Genomic DNA, 16449 nt, shown 5'->3' with positions numbered 1-16449 from the left:
AGACGGTACTCGGAAGCCGTTGCGAGCTGATCACTGCATCTCCAAACGCAACAATGGACCGCACGATACGCGTAAAGAACGTCCCTCTGATGCGGAGTTGGGATTCAGTGTGGCTTGCATGTTCGCTGCATTTGAGGCATTTTGCCAGCAACCCGATACCCCGGAGGACAAGTAAAGCCTCGTTTTTGGCCCGTTTGGGTAGGTGCCTCCGCACCAGCGGGCTGGGGTCTGCATGTCGCTGACAATCCCCATCCAGTCGCCCGGGAGAGCTGGGCAGGAAAGCTGAGGTGCCAAGATTTGGAGGAGTACGGAGTACCTAAGGTAGTGCAGCGTCGTCGTCGTTGTCGTTGGCGAAGTTCTCTTCCAAAAGAACCGATGGAAAGGTTTATTCTGCCCGGGTTCCGACAACTCGGCTCAGGTGCGTGCGTTGCCCTCCGCACTTTGGACGGGCTGGGCGGCCCCACATAGGTGCAGGACAGGTGCGGGCCTACGAATCCTCGGCGTGGATTGACAGAAGTTTCCCGTAATCCATACCGTTAGTCCTTGGATATCGAATTCATCCACCGCCTGGCTTCCAAGTCTCAACAACTCCCCCCCGCCTTTCAACATACCTTAGCCCACTTACCCCGCCGGCGTCCACGGAAGAGAAACAGCTGCAGCTGGGGCCGAGTCTACTTTTTTTCCCCTTTCGTTTGTTTCCTTATCCCCGTTCCCACACGACCGACCTACGGCTAGATTACCACCCCCAAAACCACCCCCAGCCATGCCTCCCACGAAGCTCCCGGAATCCGGCAACCCGCTGTAAGTCTAAGTTTATTCCTCTTTCTTCTCTCAAGAACCCCTTACCGCGCGCGCGGCATTCTCGGTGGATATCCAAATCCGCCTCTCCATCTCTCATCCCACTCACGCCTCGCTGTGCCTTTCACCGCTTCTCACCAACACCTAGCCTAGAGATTCTGAGAGGGGAGGGGCTGCAGTCATCTCGAAGCGGTGGCGGTGGCTGAGCTCTCGGCGTCCACACCCTCCTCGACAGCCTCTCGAGCTTCAATGGTGGAGGTGGGAAAGCCAGCACCTATTGCGCTGATATGTGAACAAGTACACGGGAGCCGGTGGCAGTCCACTACCCCGAGAGTGATTTAGTCTTCACCCTTTTTTGATTTGAGTTGTACAAGGAAGTGAGCTAATACAGAAGCCTGCGTCGATAGGGTCTTTTTCGACATCACACTTGGTGGTATGTATCAAATCATTCGCCGTCGGGGGGCTCAATTTTTCCTCTTGTCTTGGCCGGAGTGCTTGGGGAACGAGTCTCATGGACTGTTCTGTCGTCCTTGGCCTCTTGAAGTCTTGGGGCCACGAAGCTATTCGCAGGCATCGTGCACGTGTGCATATGCCGAGAGAGACGGGTCCCCGCAAGGTTCTGCCTTACATGCTGGGCACTCTTGTCCACGAACGAGCTAGGTTGTCGTTGTGGTCTTGGACTTGGAACTTGTCCCCTCCTGGCCACAAAGACGCTACCACCGGCGGTTGAACATCGCGGCTCAGGCAATCCCGGCTCCGGGGCTCCGAGCTGCTGGTGCGCTTCGGCTCTTCGGTGTGGCCCTGATCTCTCGGTCTACGAATCTGCCCGGCCGTCATTTCCAAAGCCCCAAAGTCTGGGAACATGTCTTTACTATCTATCCTTTGACTTGCACCGTTTCTCTCTAACGCTTCTTCGGTGTTGTCTCTAGGTGAACCACTCGGCCGCATCACGTTCGAGCTCTTCAAGGATGTAGTCCCCAAGACAGCCGAGAACTTTCGTCAGTTCTGCACCGGCGAGTCCAAGGATGCTCGGGGTCGTCCGCAGGGCTACAAGGCCTCTAAGTTCCATCGTATCGTGAGTCATCTTTCTACGTAACACTGCCAGCCATCTTACTCAATCTCCGGACCGGACACTGAAGGGGGAAGGTCATGTGAAGATAGTTGACAACGGTGCAACGGCTGACGGACAATGTCTTACAGATTCAAGGCTTCATGTGCCAGGGCGGCGACTTCCTGAATGGCGACGGTACCGGCTCGGTATGCATCTACGGCACCTCCAAGTTCGCCGATGAGAACTTCAACCTGAAGCACGACCAGCCCGGTCTGCTCTCCATGGCTGTACGTCAAGAACCTACTTTCCGAATTTGAGACCAACTCACTGCAACGTGACGAAATTGGCGATTATGATACTTAGACTAACAATGCCATCTTAACAGAACGCCGGACCCAACACAAACGGCTCCCAGTTCTTCATCACCACCGTCCCGACGCCCTTCCTGGACAACAAGCACGTCGTCTTTGGCAAGGTCGTCGACGGTATGGACATTGTCAAGATGATGGAGGCCACCAAGACGGGGTACCGCGGAAAGGACCAGCCGAACCAGGACGTTGTCATCGCACAGTGCGGTGAGATGTGAGGATGGTTTTTATTGATAAGATCCCGAGGTGATGGGCTGCGAGGCGGGGTGAATGAAGACATATAGTTTGGGTGGTCTTACTGCCCGCCTTGTGAGGCTGTAGCATCAGAACCCACGTTCTGGCTCGTGATACATGGAGTCTGGAGCGAGGAAGCTCCCGTATGTGAGACGAAAGAGGGATAGGATGATATCCGACTCGCTCGCTGGGTCCACATGTTCACCTAGCAAGTTGACTTGATCTGGTTCAAGGCCCGAAGCCCCCGTAGCCAAGGAGAGACGCCTCGTGTCATGAATACTTGAAATCGTCCCTGCTCCTCGTCTTCAACTTGTCCCTGGTTCACGCTGGACATTACCTTATCTCCTCTCTCCTGATATGGAGAACACGAGGAGTGAGAAGACAACAACTGCCCATGGCTCTGTCTCATCTGTGACGCCGCTTAGAGGTAGTTGAACACGACTTTTTCTTAACCCGTCGTCGGTACTTGATGGAGTCTATGTTTAGTTGACGTCTCGCTGGGTATCTGAATGCTCAAAAAGTTGTGGCAAACCTCATCATAAGCTTGAGCGCCCAGCCAGCGCGCTCGGAAGGACGAGTGGGCGGTTGAAGGCTGGGCGGGATGCTGACAAGCGTGGTCGATCGAACTAATTACAGACAACCATTTCCTAAACTTGAGTGTTACCGCAAGGGATGATAAACATCATTTCATTCTCGCAGAACTTTGGCAATAAGTCATGAGGCACTTAGATATGAGTGGCTTACTCCCACAACCCTTCACGCCCGACCCTCTTGGGGTTTCTATAAGAAACGATGATGCTTCTGTATATAATGAAGACCGAAAGCTCCTATATTGAAAGAGGCCTCCTATATCAACTTTCAAGCCTACCGTCATCCTTCATCATACCCCAATACTCAAGTCATCTAAAAAGTCAAAAGAGTTCACCCCCCCGGTGCTGAACTGGGGGCTACATCTCTTGGTGCTCATGCTGGGATTCGAACTCGGGTTACTCGCTAAGCCTGTCGTCGAGTAGGCTGGTTGGCGTGAATAATTTGGTGACCATTAACCATTCCACCACCCACGCCACAGTTTGACCTGACCCCCCGACCTAGGGGGGCGCCTGCTGTGCTGGTGACGAGAATGGAATTGAGGTGCCCTATAGACCCTTGGTGGGTTGGTAGGCGGTTTGAGGGGGAGAGAATAGTGGGTGTCCGTCCCGTCAAGGTATGGGATGAAGGTTTGTTGTTGTTGTGGTTGGACGTGGACAGGAAGGTGCGGTGTGGGTGGCGGCTGCCTGGGGAGCCGTTGAGGGTTTTGGGCAGCCTTACCTGTACTTCAGCCTCGTGAACAGCTCAGTCACTGCCAGAGCGGATTCAGACTGTGCATGATGGCTTTTGCTCTGATGGGAGCCATGACTACGATATCAACTAGTCTATGCTTGGCTACTTGGAAGATTCTGGGTGTATCAAGGCCCTTTCCACGCAAGAACGCTGCCCATGACACAGAACGCTTACATCGAACACATGTTTGGCACTACAGTCTTCCTGTTCAATTCAAGAGATATCTAGCAGTTGAGGACATATCAAGCTGAGGATACTATGTGCTGACAAAGATGACTAGTCTTGAACATGGCCCCAACCGATGAAGGCGACTGGTCTATATGGAGTGGGTGGGTGGACTGAACAGCGTCGGTGAGTGAGCTGAACAGCATCAAGGTTGGCCAAAGAGGTCGGTCATACAAGTCCACATGGTGGCTGTGTCGAACCTTGAAATCATGTCACATGCGAGTCACCGAGAAGTGCAACGAAAAAGTGTGATGAACTGGCTTCCATAGTACTACCACCCTCCAGGCGAGCACTATAGCCTCTGCGTTCCATGACTGCTTGTTTTTCGTGTGCTTGCCTCCCTTCCCCATTCCGCCAATCCGTATCATGTCTCTTAAGTGCAGCATCGAGCCGCCCAACCAGAAGGGGAGACGTGAAGTCCGAACATCGAAATGGGTAGAAAAGGTGTAAGCGAGGCCTTGAGAAAATTGCGAACCAGTTTGGAAGCCTTTCCTCCCATATACCCATGGGGGAGACTTGAAAACTCTTGGGAGACAAACCCTCCCTGATGACAAAGAAATGGCCTCAGAATATTGAGGCAACTGAAAGAAGAAAGAAGTTGGTATCATCCTTTATCCTCCAACGCCGACCGGAAATGCCGTTCCGGTTATATGCCTGGGTCATCAAGAAAGAAAGAAAGAAAAAGACCCTGCCCCGTCCTGTCCACCTGGGGTAATGCTCAGAAATTCGAAATGTCGACCGTGATACTCCTGTTCATGACCCTTTGTCCAATCCCCGTTGCCGTTGATGCCAGAAAGTTGAAGAGAACGTGATGCCTGTAACCGAATGTATGTACTGTATGACTTTGGCGATACCGAAAAGAGAGCCCAAACTCCAAGAGAGTGGTATGGTAATGCTGGGTATTGTTGAAGAATAGCACTGAAAGAAAAGAAAGAAAGAAATTGTCGAACTAGAAAAAGTCGAATCATGTTGCGCATGGCACAGTAGACGATGTGTGTCCCTCAGAATGCTTGCGCGACGTGGGTCCCCAACAGCTCAGTTGCCCTGGCCGAAGTTCCAAGAGTCTCTACCTCTGACATGACGGCCGTGGAGGAAGGGGGTGACGCTGGCCTCAGCAGACTGTTGACCGCTGGTGGGAGTCGGAGCGGGAGTCTGGGCATTGAGAGTAACAGTAAGGAACGAGTACATAGTCATAGCAGGAGCAGAGACAGTGAGAACTCGAGCCTTGTTGGTGCCCTGGGCGACTCCAGAAGGAACGGTGGGAGTCGGAGTGCGAGTAGCGGCCGGAGTGCTGCTGTGAGTACCATTGCTGGGGGCTGAGTTGACAGGGGCAGCCTGGCCGTCGACGCTGACCTGGAAGGGGTTGGCAAGCTGGTCCTTGATAGCGTTGAAGTTGTAATCCGTCTCCTCGAGGAACGTGAAGGCAGACAGAGCGTTGGTAGCCTTGTTGGAGTTCGAGGAAGCCTTGGCACCGGGCACAAGCTTCTCACCCTGAACCTTGATAACAGAGCAGCTAGAATAGAGCTCAGGCGTCTCGATATCCTCAGAGGTAGCAGCGCGCTTGTCGTCCGTGAAGCCGACAGGAAAGTCGGCAAACTGGCCGTTCGTGGACTCAGCGACGACACCCGGCTTGAGAGTAGGCCAAGTCCAGACCCAGTAGATGGAGTACTCTGAGTTCTGGGCCAGATCCTCAGGGAGCTGGAAGGCCGTCTGGCACCAAATGTTGACGCCCATGGGTTGAAGAGCTTCATGCACAGCGGCCCCCTGACGCTCCTGTGAGATGGGCGAATCGTTGACCTGGTAACACTGGCCATCGTCGTAGTTGCGAGTTGCCAGGAGGCGACCAGTGCCATCGCCACCCTTGCCGTCAGCAGTCCACTGGCGGTGAATGTCGAAGACGCTAGGGTTAGACTTGGGCTGGGCGGTGCCGTAGATGAAGACAGTGCCGCGGTTGAGGGGCTTGTTCTCGGGGGCGGTCGGCTTAGTGACATGGCCGTTCTCCTGGTAGCGAAGAGAAACGAAGTCGCCAGGAGCAGCAGTCAAGGACGGGAACTCTGCAGGCTGGCTACCGGGCATGGACTTCTCGCAGAGATTGAAGCCCTTTCCGGGAATGCGCATTGTGTACCGCTCGTCGTCAAAGCCGTTGAGACGACCAGCCCAGCCATTGGAAAAGCCATCAGGACCAACGAGAGTACCGTTGGCAGCGACGCGGTTGAGCTGCTCGACCCAGGTGTGAGACTCGACCATAGGGACACCGATGATGGCGGCGACAGCCATGGCGAAGGAGTTGACGCGAACCATGGTGAATTCTTGGGATATGATTGCGAAGAGGAAGGAGTGAATATTCTTGTGAATGGGATACTCAAGTGATGAAGCTTTTGATACTCGCGGAGCGCAAAAGTAGGGAAGAATTTGGTGGACTCGTGAGTGATTCCAAAGGGAAAGTGAGGAAAGTGAATAGTGGTGAGGAATTTGACGAAATCAAAAAAGGATCGAGTGTGTGTCTGGATGAAAAAGATGAGTTAGGGTTTGCGTATGTATGAGCTGGAAGAAGGACGGGAGGAGAACAAACCAGGTGGGGCGGGCTGAGATATCGTTTGGCAGGAAGGAGCGCAGAGTTTTCGAGTCTTCCAGAAGAGTCGAAGTTGTAGTAATGTTATGACTGATGTGAAAGTTTGAGATCGATGACTGGGCCGCCTCGAGGTTGTTTTTATGTACGCGGATTCTTGAATTCTCGGTGAATCAGGTTGTTGACTGGCGTGGCAGGACTGAACGAGACCAAGAAGTTTGTTTGTTTACACACGTAAATTTGTATTCACAATTAAAGACGTCCGGCGCAGTCAGATACCAGCTGAGTCAAGAATAGAAGGCGAAAGAAAAAGAAGAATAACAAGGCCTTGTCGTGCTACATGCGGCGATGGTCGAGGTCAAAGATTGAATCTCGGGTAAAGTGGGGCGGCGTTGTAAGCTGTGAGGTTGTTGAAAAGGCGAGGAAGGATCGAACAGTCGACTCGGTCCGGGAGGAAGGAACAATAAAACGAATAAAGGAAGGTGCCTGCCTGCCTCAAGCGCGTACAATGAAATCCACGGAAATTAGGGTGGTCTGAGAATGGGCCTCAAGGGAAGAAGGGAAACAATGCGATTGTTTCCACGTTCTTTTGCGAATCCCGAGGAGGAAGGGCGTTTGGTGGATGAGGAGGTGAGGTGAGGTGAAGACCACAAGGCCATTTCGGGATGAGAGGCCGGGCTGGTTTAATATCACGTCTGTCTGTCACCCATGGGCCATGTCTGCCGCCTTCCATGGCCTGGATATCCCTACACGCATCTAGACTCATGCTTTCCCTTCTGGCTGCTCAACCCGTGGACGAGGGTCGTGATCGACGCAGGATGGGTACCCGAATGACAGGCAAACACCCATGCGGCGCATCGTGGGAGTCGCGATCTAAAACGATAACGGTGGAGGACGGGATGGGCACTCGGACAGGGGGATTCTGGGCATCTGGCCAAAGAGCGAACGATACCGGTCGTGTGCCGGGGCCGGCCATAGGGTCGGATGGGGCCTGGTATGGGACGAAGAAGAGCGCATGTTTCTGATGCGAGGTACTGGGCGCCAGTCAAGCACGATGCGCCAAAGTAGCCAAGGTTGATGTTTGACAAGGAACGGCGGAGGTTGAAGTGGACTTCTTGGCGCACAGGTCTCAAGGTTGAAGGCAAGGCAAGGTAGTCACGGTAGTCACGACAAGGCATGTAGTGTGTATGACATCCGCATCAAGGTCGGGGAGACGTCGGGTCGGGCGGTGGGCACTTAACGGGAGATGGTCTGCACTAACCTGCACGCGAGCGGGGCTCTCTAGGTACCTACGAGCAGGTACCTTTGGAAGTTTGGGGCAATAAGTACCAGTCGTCGCTGCTCTCCCGCTGTAAGGTACCGACGCTCGTGGGGTTGCACCGATCTTGGTTTAGGCGCCACGGTCCATGTAGCCAGGGATGGGGAGCGAACGACGAAACATGTATCTCTGCAGGCCAAAACGTATGGCTGAGAGACTTTGGACCCCATGCTTCACAGCAAAATCTGGAACAAGGGGCTCGCACTCTTCTTGCAGAGAGTCCAGAAGGTCCTGACCGTCCTGCGAGTCGCGATGCACCTCATCCAGTCAACCAGGCCCATGCGACCCCTGCCCGAAGTAAGCGAGCTCCAGACGCAAGGGTCCACCACCACTTTGACTGGCAGCTAGCACCTCTGCCGCTCTGCAACTTACGGCGCCTACCAAAATTGGCACCCAGACCACCGCTTGCTTCTCCTGCTTGTTCCACCTTCAACGCGCCGAGGCCATTCCCGTCGACCATTTTCTCTTTTTTCCTTGCTTATTTCGCGTGTCGTCCACGAATACATGGCTGGCCACCGTAAGATTGGCTCAGCCTCTTTTCTCCTTTCCTATTTGGCCTTGCCGCGCCGCCGCCGGACACAAGGGCCTGGTAATCTACTCGATTGGCCACCGTTGGCGCAGACTGCCGCCAGACGGTCGACGAAGATGGATCCAGGAATGGAACAGGCAAGGAAGTGAACAAAAAAAGCCAAGTTCCCACTGCCGTCTGTCCACGCAACTAAACTGACCAGTGTTCCATGGCAGCTTACTTAATGCCAAATCAGAAATGCAAATGCTTCGCAAAATGTACTCCTTGCGCCAAGCACCCTGGTCTCTTTTGCCGCGGATGGAGTCGCGAGTATACAAGATTCCAACCCACCTTGGAGCACCGACCTACTCCAAAATCCCACATCAGGGATCTTAATGAACGGTGGCAATACCCAACAGTTATGGGCATCGGACACCACGACCCGGGTCACCACCTTTCATTCCAGACGGACCGAAGTCTAGGCAAGCGCAATGGACCGCCGTCTACGGATGTCAGGGAAGCACAAGCTTGGACGTCTGGACGGCGTCTAGAAGAGCAAAATGCAACGAGACTCGAAACACGGACCAGTGGCCCCTACGGAGTACACAGCACACAGCACGCGATGAACAACGAATACCTGACCGGGCCTTCGTTTCCAGTCTTTTGCTCCGTTTTCTCTGTTCGTGGCTCGGTTTGCCACGTCTCTTCTTTGCTCTGGCAATCGGTGTTCGGGCTAATCATTAGAGGTAGACGAAGACTAACAGCAAGCAAGAGTCGGCGACCGCACAGAAGTTGGAAAGTAAGAGTTGTTCATGGTATTCCCAGTTCTGCTTTCTCATCCGCTTAGACCACCCCCATCTCAATTGTCGAGAGATTGTCACCTACGCCTCCGAGCTCAATGCCCTGGAGCCGTCAATCTGCAAGCCAAACCCCGGCATATCAACAATTGGATCCTCCTCGCTGGTGGGAATTCAGAAATCGTCTTGTCTCATCGTCTGTGCGCATCCCGGTCCTTTCTTTTTCTGCTCCACCGCTAGCAGCCCGCCGCGGGCGGCGGGCGCGAGATCTCGGCGAACGGCTTCAGTCCAGTCCAATCGTGGCTGAGTATGCTGAGGCTCAACTTGACAGCGCTTGCTCAACCGCCGAGATTCTTGTCACGCAATTGATGAATCTTTCGACTTCAACTCTTCCTCAAGACGGCAGCTCGAACGGGCGATTATCTTGAAAACTCACCAGACTTACCAACCCCCTATTTCCCGTCTTTTGCCACTGTTCGCGATATCACACACCTCGGTCACCAACGTTCAGACATGCAGCGTTTCACCTGCGCCTGCTGTCCACGTTGTTCAGACCATGCACCCGCAAACCCTCGTCCGTCCCATCCTAAGAAAAGAAGAACCCCTGCGAACATCCTCCGCTCTTTTTTCTCACTGATCGCCCTCATCCTCTCTCTCTCTCTCTCGCTCCATCTCCTGGTTCTGAGCACTCACATTTTTCGCACGATGCGATGGGTAGGTCTCCACGTGCACACCTCCACTCGCTTCTCCTGCTCCGCAATCTCGTTCTCTTGCTTGGAATGAAACATCAAACTCCCACGTTCCACTCGCGCTACTGAATCCTCCTGGCGAGGCCGGGGAAGGGGGAGTTATTATTATTACCGTAACGTCCGGGCGGCACTGGTGACGAGGACAGGGACGATGTTGACGACGACTACGACTACGAACCCGCACCGAGAGCTCCGTCGAGTTTGCGACAAAAGGCAAACCGAAGAAACGGAGGAACCACAATTTGGCAGCGTCTCACAAAACATAAGTCTTGGCAACAGAGGATCATCTGATCTTTTTAAGCTTCCATCACCTCAAACGCTGATGAAAAAAGAAAAAAAGAAGAGGAAGAGAATACCCACCACAGGTGCCCCCCCCCCCCCCCCCCCCCCTCGACGAACACCAGGCAGACAAGCAAGCAGGCAGGCTTGCCACTTTTCTGAGCGTTTCATCTCATCACTGCAGCGAAGCTCTCTGAACCACTCGCTCGTCCCAACACCAACGTTTGGCGGGCATGAAGGATGACAGGAGAAACAATACGTCTCTTGTCGGACCAATGTAACCGTGATGTGGGAACCGAAGCAATTTCTGTTTTCATATTCTGCCGAGGGGACCAAGTGAGAGTAACAAGTTCCGTTTCTTTCTCCTTACTAAAAACTCTGGTAATAACAAGACGTGATTATTGGTATCAAAAGTTGCTGTTTCTTTCTAGCACATTGCAACATGTTTTTTTCTCTGCCCCTATTCCATTCAAGAGGAGCCTTTATAGGCGTTTCACACATGAGTCGGCCGTCAATCATTCCATCCCACCCTAAAGTCAAGAACATAAACTCCCGCGCAAAAGTACACTATCCCTTTTTTTCACCTCTGCTCAGATGCCGCTGCATGCGGGATTACTCCTCTCCAGTTTTGCAACATACGCGCAAGCGAGCAGGGCACACATCTCCCGGAAACATGCTGTATTCCCCTCTCCCTTTCCCGTCTGTACAGCTCGGCCGAGTGTGAAGTTTCACTCCCAGTTCCGGTGTCCGTGACCACCAGCCTCGTCCATCACAGCTGCCGGCGCTCGATGATGCACCAGCTTCTGGATCGATGATGCGGGGTAGTTCTCCCTGTTCTCCAGGTCGAGGCTGTTGGAACGCGCCCTCTTCCTGCTGCCCGTCAACGACTTGAGCGGGGTGAGTTGATCCAGCGAGGGCAGTCCGCTGCTGCGCTGTTGGTCGACTGGTGACCATCCGGATCTGCCGTCTGTGCCGGCCACGGCAGCGACTGCCGAGACGGCCTGGGCCCATGGCTGCTGGTTCCATGTATGGTGGTCCTTGCTCTCGGCCCAGAGGTTGGAGTTGGCCGCCGCGCTGCGGTGGTTCTCGTTCTGCCACTGCTGCGTCTTTGGGTCTGACGCCGCCTCGCTCCAGCCGTTCCACTGGTGGAGGCCATGGAAGGACGAAGTCGTCGTGTCCCAGTCGTGGATGCCCTCGACCTCGCCCTCGTCGTAGACGCCGACAGGTACACCGCTTGAAACTTGAATGCCTGCAGTCGCCGAGAGGTACGGGTCGGGAGCAGCAGATGACATGTCGGCGACGATGGCCTGGTTGTCCATGGAGCTAGTGCAGGCCGCGGCGGTAAAGAGGTCAAGCTGGTGGTGATGGTGGTGTGGCCCGCCGGCCAGCTCATGACTGCCATCGTAGCTACTTGCGTACGACGAGTTGAGAGAGGCACTTGGTGGAGGCGTTGCGAGTCCATGTGAGTAGGGTTCCATGAGCCCAAGTGTTCCGGTGGATGCCAGGCTTGGCAGCTGGCCAGGCATGGTGACGGACTCCCAAGCATTGCTCATGTTGTCGTTCATGACGGCAGCGAGGTGGTGAGAGTAGGGGGGTGTCGGTGCCATGAGCATCTCCCGGCCCGGGCCAGATGCCGGGTTGACGCAGACATTCTGCTGATGCGCCGAGGAGACGGGGTCCAGAGCCGTGAGGAAGCGCCAGGTCGTGCCGGGAGGGTTGAAGACGCGCTTTGAGCGGCTTCCCCGTCGGGATGATGAGCTCTGGTCTTCGCCGTCCTCCTCGGCGGGCTTCCTGCCCTTCTGCGGCGCAGGCTTCTCAAAGATGGGGTTCCACTTGTCGTCAAAGGCATGGATCGTGCGGAACTTCCAGAGAATGATACCGCGGCGCACCCAGTTGCGGCGGTCAGAGTTGTCGGGCGGGGCAGACCACAGCTCCTGGAACATGCCGACCTGCTGGATCAGCTCTGCCGTGGTACGCTCGGCCTCGAGGGCGGCGTCTTCCGCGGCCTTGGCTCTCTCTTCATCGTCCTCGATTTTGTTCTTGTTGTCGACGGGCTCGAGGTAGCCGGCGCACGTGCTCAGGATGCTAGCCCACTCGGCCGCGGGGAAGGGCACGCGGACGTCCTGTCTGGGACGGCTGCGGCAGTCGCACTCGAACTTGCTCTCCTGGCATCCGGGACGGTGCGCGTACTGCACGCCGACCTCGCTCGTTTGCTCAATGATGCAGGGCTCGTTCTCGGCTCGGCGGAGCTCCTCGGGCCGCGCCAGCTTGGTGACGCACTTCCAGCGATGGTTCTGGAGTGCGGGCAGGGAAATGCTCAGCTCAACGAAGCCGTTGAGCTCAGATCCGGCGGGGAAGTTGCTGCGGGGATGAATTTCGAGCGTGACGGTCATCTCCAAGATGTCAAGCCACTTGTTGTCCTGGATGGCGTGCTCGAGTGACTTGTGCAAGGGAGGGAACTTGGCCTCCCATTCCTGAGACATCTCAGTGACAGCTGCGGATTCCTTCTGTGCCAATTCGCGGTTGTACTCGTGCAGGAGAACGCTGCCGTTGAGGCCTCTGGAAAGACCGTCTTCCTTGTGCATGTTCTTCTCCAAGTGGGGGTAGTAGTCAGGGTCGAGAGGCTTGCCGTGTTGGTCGTAGGCGTCTCCGTTCTCTTCCATCCTGACGTTGGAGGAAGCGACAAAGATCCAAGCAGTCTTGGGCCTCATGACGACAAGAGAGTCCATGGCAAGAATCTGGGCAAAGTACTCGTAATTGGGGCGCACGTCTGGAAGACGACCCTCGGCGAGGGCGACCAGGACTGGGTTGTCCTTGAAGGAGGCAATCTCCATGTTGTCCTTGAGACGGGCCTCGCTTTTGTCAGGGTCCTTGACGAAAAAGAAGTGGTCTGAAATGTGTTAGCTCAAGTCCCTAAAGCAGACGGACAACCCGAACTTACAGCATCGGTGCTTCTCAAACATCTTCTTAACCACTTGAATGTGGCTGGAGACTTGCTTTCTCTTTCTTTCCTCTGCCTTTTGTCCTGGCTGCAAGCTGCAGCAGTACGCGATCCACAGGTACTCGCTGATGAGCATGTTACGCCCAAACTGCTTGCCCTGCATGCTGTACTTCTTTCTACCCATATGCGGGATGATGAGCAGCGCTAAGATGCCATGTCAGAAGGGACTTCAAGCTGCTCAAGTGAATGTGACTTACAGTCAAGGAAGGCATCTTCCAATACACGAGGCCAGATCTGCTTCTCGTTGGGATCCTTTTGGTCTTGCTTGTCCCGGTAAGGCCGGAACTCGGGGGCATAGTAGATGGGGTTGATGTCATGTCGTGCCCTTCTGGCCATGTGGAGAGCATCAGGCCTTCTCAGGCTGTTGCTGCTCCTGTAGGTAGAGCCAGCCTGGGATGGTACGATAGGTGGAGTGGGTATGCTCGTCAGGCTCGGTGAGAAGAGCCCAAGTGGGCTATTACGGCACGACGATGCGAGGCTTCCTAAGTGAGAGCCGGCGGACTGGACATTGCCCGTCGACTCCCTCAACGGCTGCCGCCCAGTCGGTGTGCATCGTCTGCTATCGTAGCTGTAGACTGGAGAAGGGGAGTAGCGTTGAGAGGGAAGCACAGGGCGCGGGTGCTCCATCATCATCAGGTCTGCTTCCTCTGGAAGCAATCTTCTTTCCTTTGTGTTTCTGGAGATAGTCCTTGCAGAGGACTGGTATGGGACTGGTTGATGCGTCGACCTTGGTCCGTTCTTTCTCTCTACCCCACGAGGAGAGTAGAGACTTCAACTGGATTGTAAAAGGATTCCTTGACAAGCACGGAACCCCTGAGTGAAAGAATGGAAGATAGCTGAGAGGCAAAAGACGTAGGTGAAAGGAATGACTCTTCAGGAATTCCGTGACGGGGCGGGCATGGGTTTTGTTGCTAAGTGAAGGAGTGCAAAAGGGCGCTTGTTCTCCGTGTGATATGCTCCGGGGTCAAGATTCCTCGTGGTATGTCCTCGGGAGAAGGGCTGAGAGAGCGGGAGAGGAATGATGGCGAAGTGAGTGTAAAAGATGGTGTTTTCCGATTAGGAAACAAACAGCAAAGTAAAATGAGCGTGTGTCTGAATTCCGCAGCTCGAGAAACTGGTTTGAGAAAGGCGGGCGAGCCACACGTGCCTTTCCTATGCTTGAGTGTTTGGATCAAGCAAGAGAAAAGTAAGGATGTTGGAAGATGGAGAGAAGGCTTGGGGAAGTTGAAAGGAATGACACTGGCATGGGACGTACGTCAATATAAGTTCCTGAAGCCAGGTACACCCGCTCCAAAGTCTGAAAAGAGAGGAGGCGAGGGAAGGTTCAATATCGTTCGACAGACACACCCTCAACACCGTAGTCTACCGGGCGAAGGAGACGGCGATAGACGGGACTGACAGAGCAAGAGAGAGCTTTCGAATTTTCGTTTGGCACCCCAGGTTCCAGATCGAGGGCCAACACACGCCCCCCTTCTTAGCCCTCTGCTTCATCGTCCTCCTCATCCATTCCCCGGGTATGCCTGTGGACTCCTCCTAGTCCAAGGGCCCTGTCCTCCTTGGGACAGTAGATACAGAACATGTGCCTGTGAGCCCCGCTCGAGGCTCCAGATTATCCCGACTCCTGCGTACTGGACCCTCTGAGCGGGGTGAAGGGAAGATCCCTTTTTGGACGGCGCTGGTCAGCACTGCTGAAGCGGGAATGTGGTCTGGGTGAAGGAAGGGATGGCGGGGCAGTGAGAGAGAGAGAGAGGGAAGTTAATCTGAGCACGAGCTTCAGAGGGGATATGGAGAGGTGCAGACAGGAAGCTCCGGCAGACTAAGTCGTATCAGGGCTCCGAGAGGAACTAGCCAGTGTGAGGGAAGCAGAGCGAAAGAGAAGGCAGGACGTTAGTGAGCAGTATAGTGGGAAGCACAGGGCTGGAGCCGTGCCTGTCAGAGGAGGATAAGGGAGGAGGGTGATTCTATTGGCAAGTCCAGCGACGTTGTATGACCCGAATTTGACTAACATGACTTGACAGCTCGGAGGATCGCGAGCTTAGTCGTAGCTGAGCTAGGAAGCATCGGGGAGCCAGTCTTGTCGATATGGGGCCCGTTGAGGTTTTCCCTGTCGCCCTACGACTACGGTACAGTACCAAGCGGATGTGCGTGTGCATATGATCGTCTGTCAATTCGACAAGGGCCATCTCCACATGGCAAATCATGGGAAACTAACGAAGCTGGAGTGGTGGACACATTGAGGGCGCTGGCATGCAAGGGGGTTGGTCCAAGGAACGTTGGCCTTCACGGGGGGGCCAACTTGGGACGAACTAGGTAGAGACCACGGTTCTGGATCTGCACGTACCACACGCACCAAACCATACAGCACCACCACCACCACCGTCACTCATTCAGACCCGTCCAATCGAGAGTTCTCTTACTCTTTCTAGAGGCAAGTCTGGAAGAAGATGGGACGGACAGACAACTTTCTCTTCGATTTCGGCATGGATGCTGATTTAGGGCCTCCCCGCCGTTCCGCTCTCTTGTCAAAAGTTGGAACATCCTTCGCAACACGAGAGGCAAAATAACAACGAGTAAGAAAGACAAAACAAAAGGATAGAGTTAGAAACACAGGCGAAGAAAGGGCATAGTGCACAGTGAAGCTGGCATGTAGCCAGATTAGAAAGAGACAAAAACACCGAGTGAAGGGGAGAGAGATGCATTCCTGCTGTGCGGGTCAAGGAGGCGAAGAGGGACACACAAGTACGCAGCTCGAGGCAGGACAGGCAGAAGGAGGCGAAATGACAGATGAGAGAAAGGTTTTTGGTGTGAGAGGATGATGTTCGCTTTCCTCTGCCTTTCCCCGCGTGGTTCCTCCTCCCACTCTCCTCCTCTTCCTCATCCCTTCCCATCTGCAACGAAGATGGTTCTCTCGCGTATTGAAGCTATTGCCATTCGATGTTCTGGTGCACGGGGCAAGGTCCCAAATAGCACAGACAGTATTAGTCCGTAGTTGACTTGCAGTTTCCGCCCTCTCCAGAACCCCACCGTTTGACAAAACAAACTCCTTTGGTTCCCGTCGTGGGCTTGACATGGGGAAAGGTGCCCCAATAGCGGGACGGTTTATTTTTTGCAGGAGGTGTTCTGTTCGGAGAAAAATTGATCGGAAGGGTGACAAGGGGGTGAGCAGGGGCCCAAATCGCGGGGCCAGGGATGAGTGAGACAGATTTGCATACAGAATTACAGATGTGGACTA

At 54.4% G+C, this 16449-nt stretch overlaps 4 protein-coding genes across 4 annotated transcripts; 2 read left to right on the top strand and 2 right to left on the bottom strand.

The window, feature by feature from the left end:
• Positions 1–763: 763 nt before the first annotated feature.
• Positions 764–2435, top strand: CLUP02_13614 (cyclophilin type peptidyl-prolyl cis-trans isomerase/CLD; the record flags this gene model as incomplete). The annotated part of the gene is made up of 5 exons (XM_049292552.1): positions 764–801; positions 1509–1591; positions 1728–1873; positions 1999–2136; positions 2235–2435. 5 exons carry the CDS (start codon positions 764–766, stop codon positions 2433–2435), a joined length of 606 nt encoding a protein of 201 aa, XP_049149698.1.
• Positions 2436–5031: 2596 nt separating this feature from the next.
• Positions 5032–6297, bottom strand: CLUP02_13613 (uncharacterized protein; the record flags this gene model as incomplete). Its single annotated transcript, XM_049292551.1, has 1 exon — positions 5032–6297. One exon carries the CDS (start codon positions 6295–6297, stop codon positions 5032–5034), a length of 1266 nt encoding a protein of 421 aa, XP_049149697.1.
• Positions 6298–8051: 1754 nt separating this feature from the next.
• Positions 8052–10460, top strand: CLUP02_13612 (uncharacterized protein; the record flags this gene model as incomplete). Its single annotated transcript, XM_049292550.1, has 9 exons — positions 8052–8203; positions 8232–8557; positions 8628–9082; positions 9142–9354; positions 9432–9544; positions 9588–9766; positions 9907–9952; positions 10084–10203; positions 10346–10460. The coding sequence occupies 9 exons, from the start codon at positions 8052–8054 to the stop codon at positions 10458–10460; spliced, it is 1719 nt and encodes a 572-aa protein (XP_049149696.1).
• A 484-nt stretch (positions 10461–10944) lies between these two features.
• Positions 10945–13850, bottom strand: CLUP02_13611 (uncharacterized protein; the record flags this gene model as incomplete). The annotated part of the gene is made up of 3 exons (XM_049292549.1): positions 10945–13106; positions 13158–13361; positions 13415–13850. 3 exons carry the CDS (start codon positions 13848–13850, stop codon positions 10945–10947), a joined length of 2802 nt encoding a protein of 933 aa, XP_049149695.1.
• Between the last annotated feature and the right edge of the window lie 2599 nt (positions 13851–16449).

The sequence above is a fragment of the Colletotrichum lupini genome, chromosome 7 (genome assembly GCF_023278565.1).
Source record: "Colletotrichum lupini chromosome 7, complete sequence".
NCBI classification, from domain to species: Eukaryota; Fungi; Ascomycota; class Sordariomycetes; order Glomerellales; family Glomerellaceae; genus Colletotrichum; species Colletotrichum lupini.
Note: the sequence above shows the minus strand (reverse complement) of the source record. Positions and strands in the feature narration are given on the sequence as shown.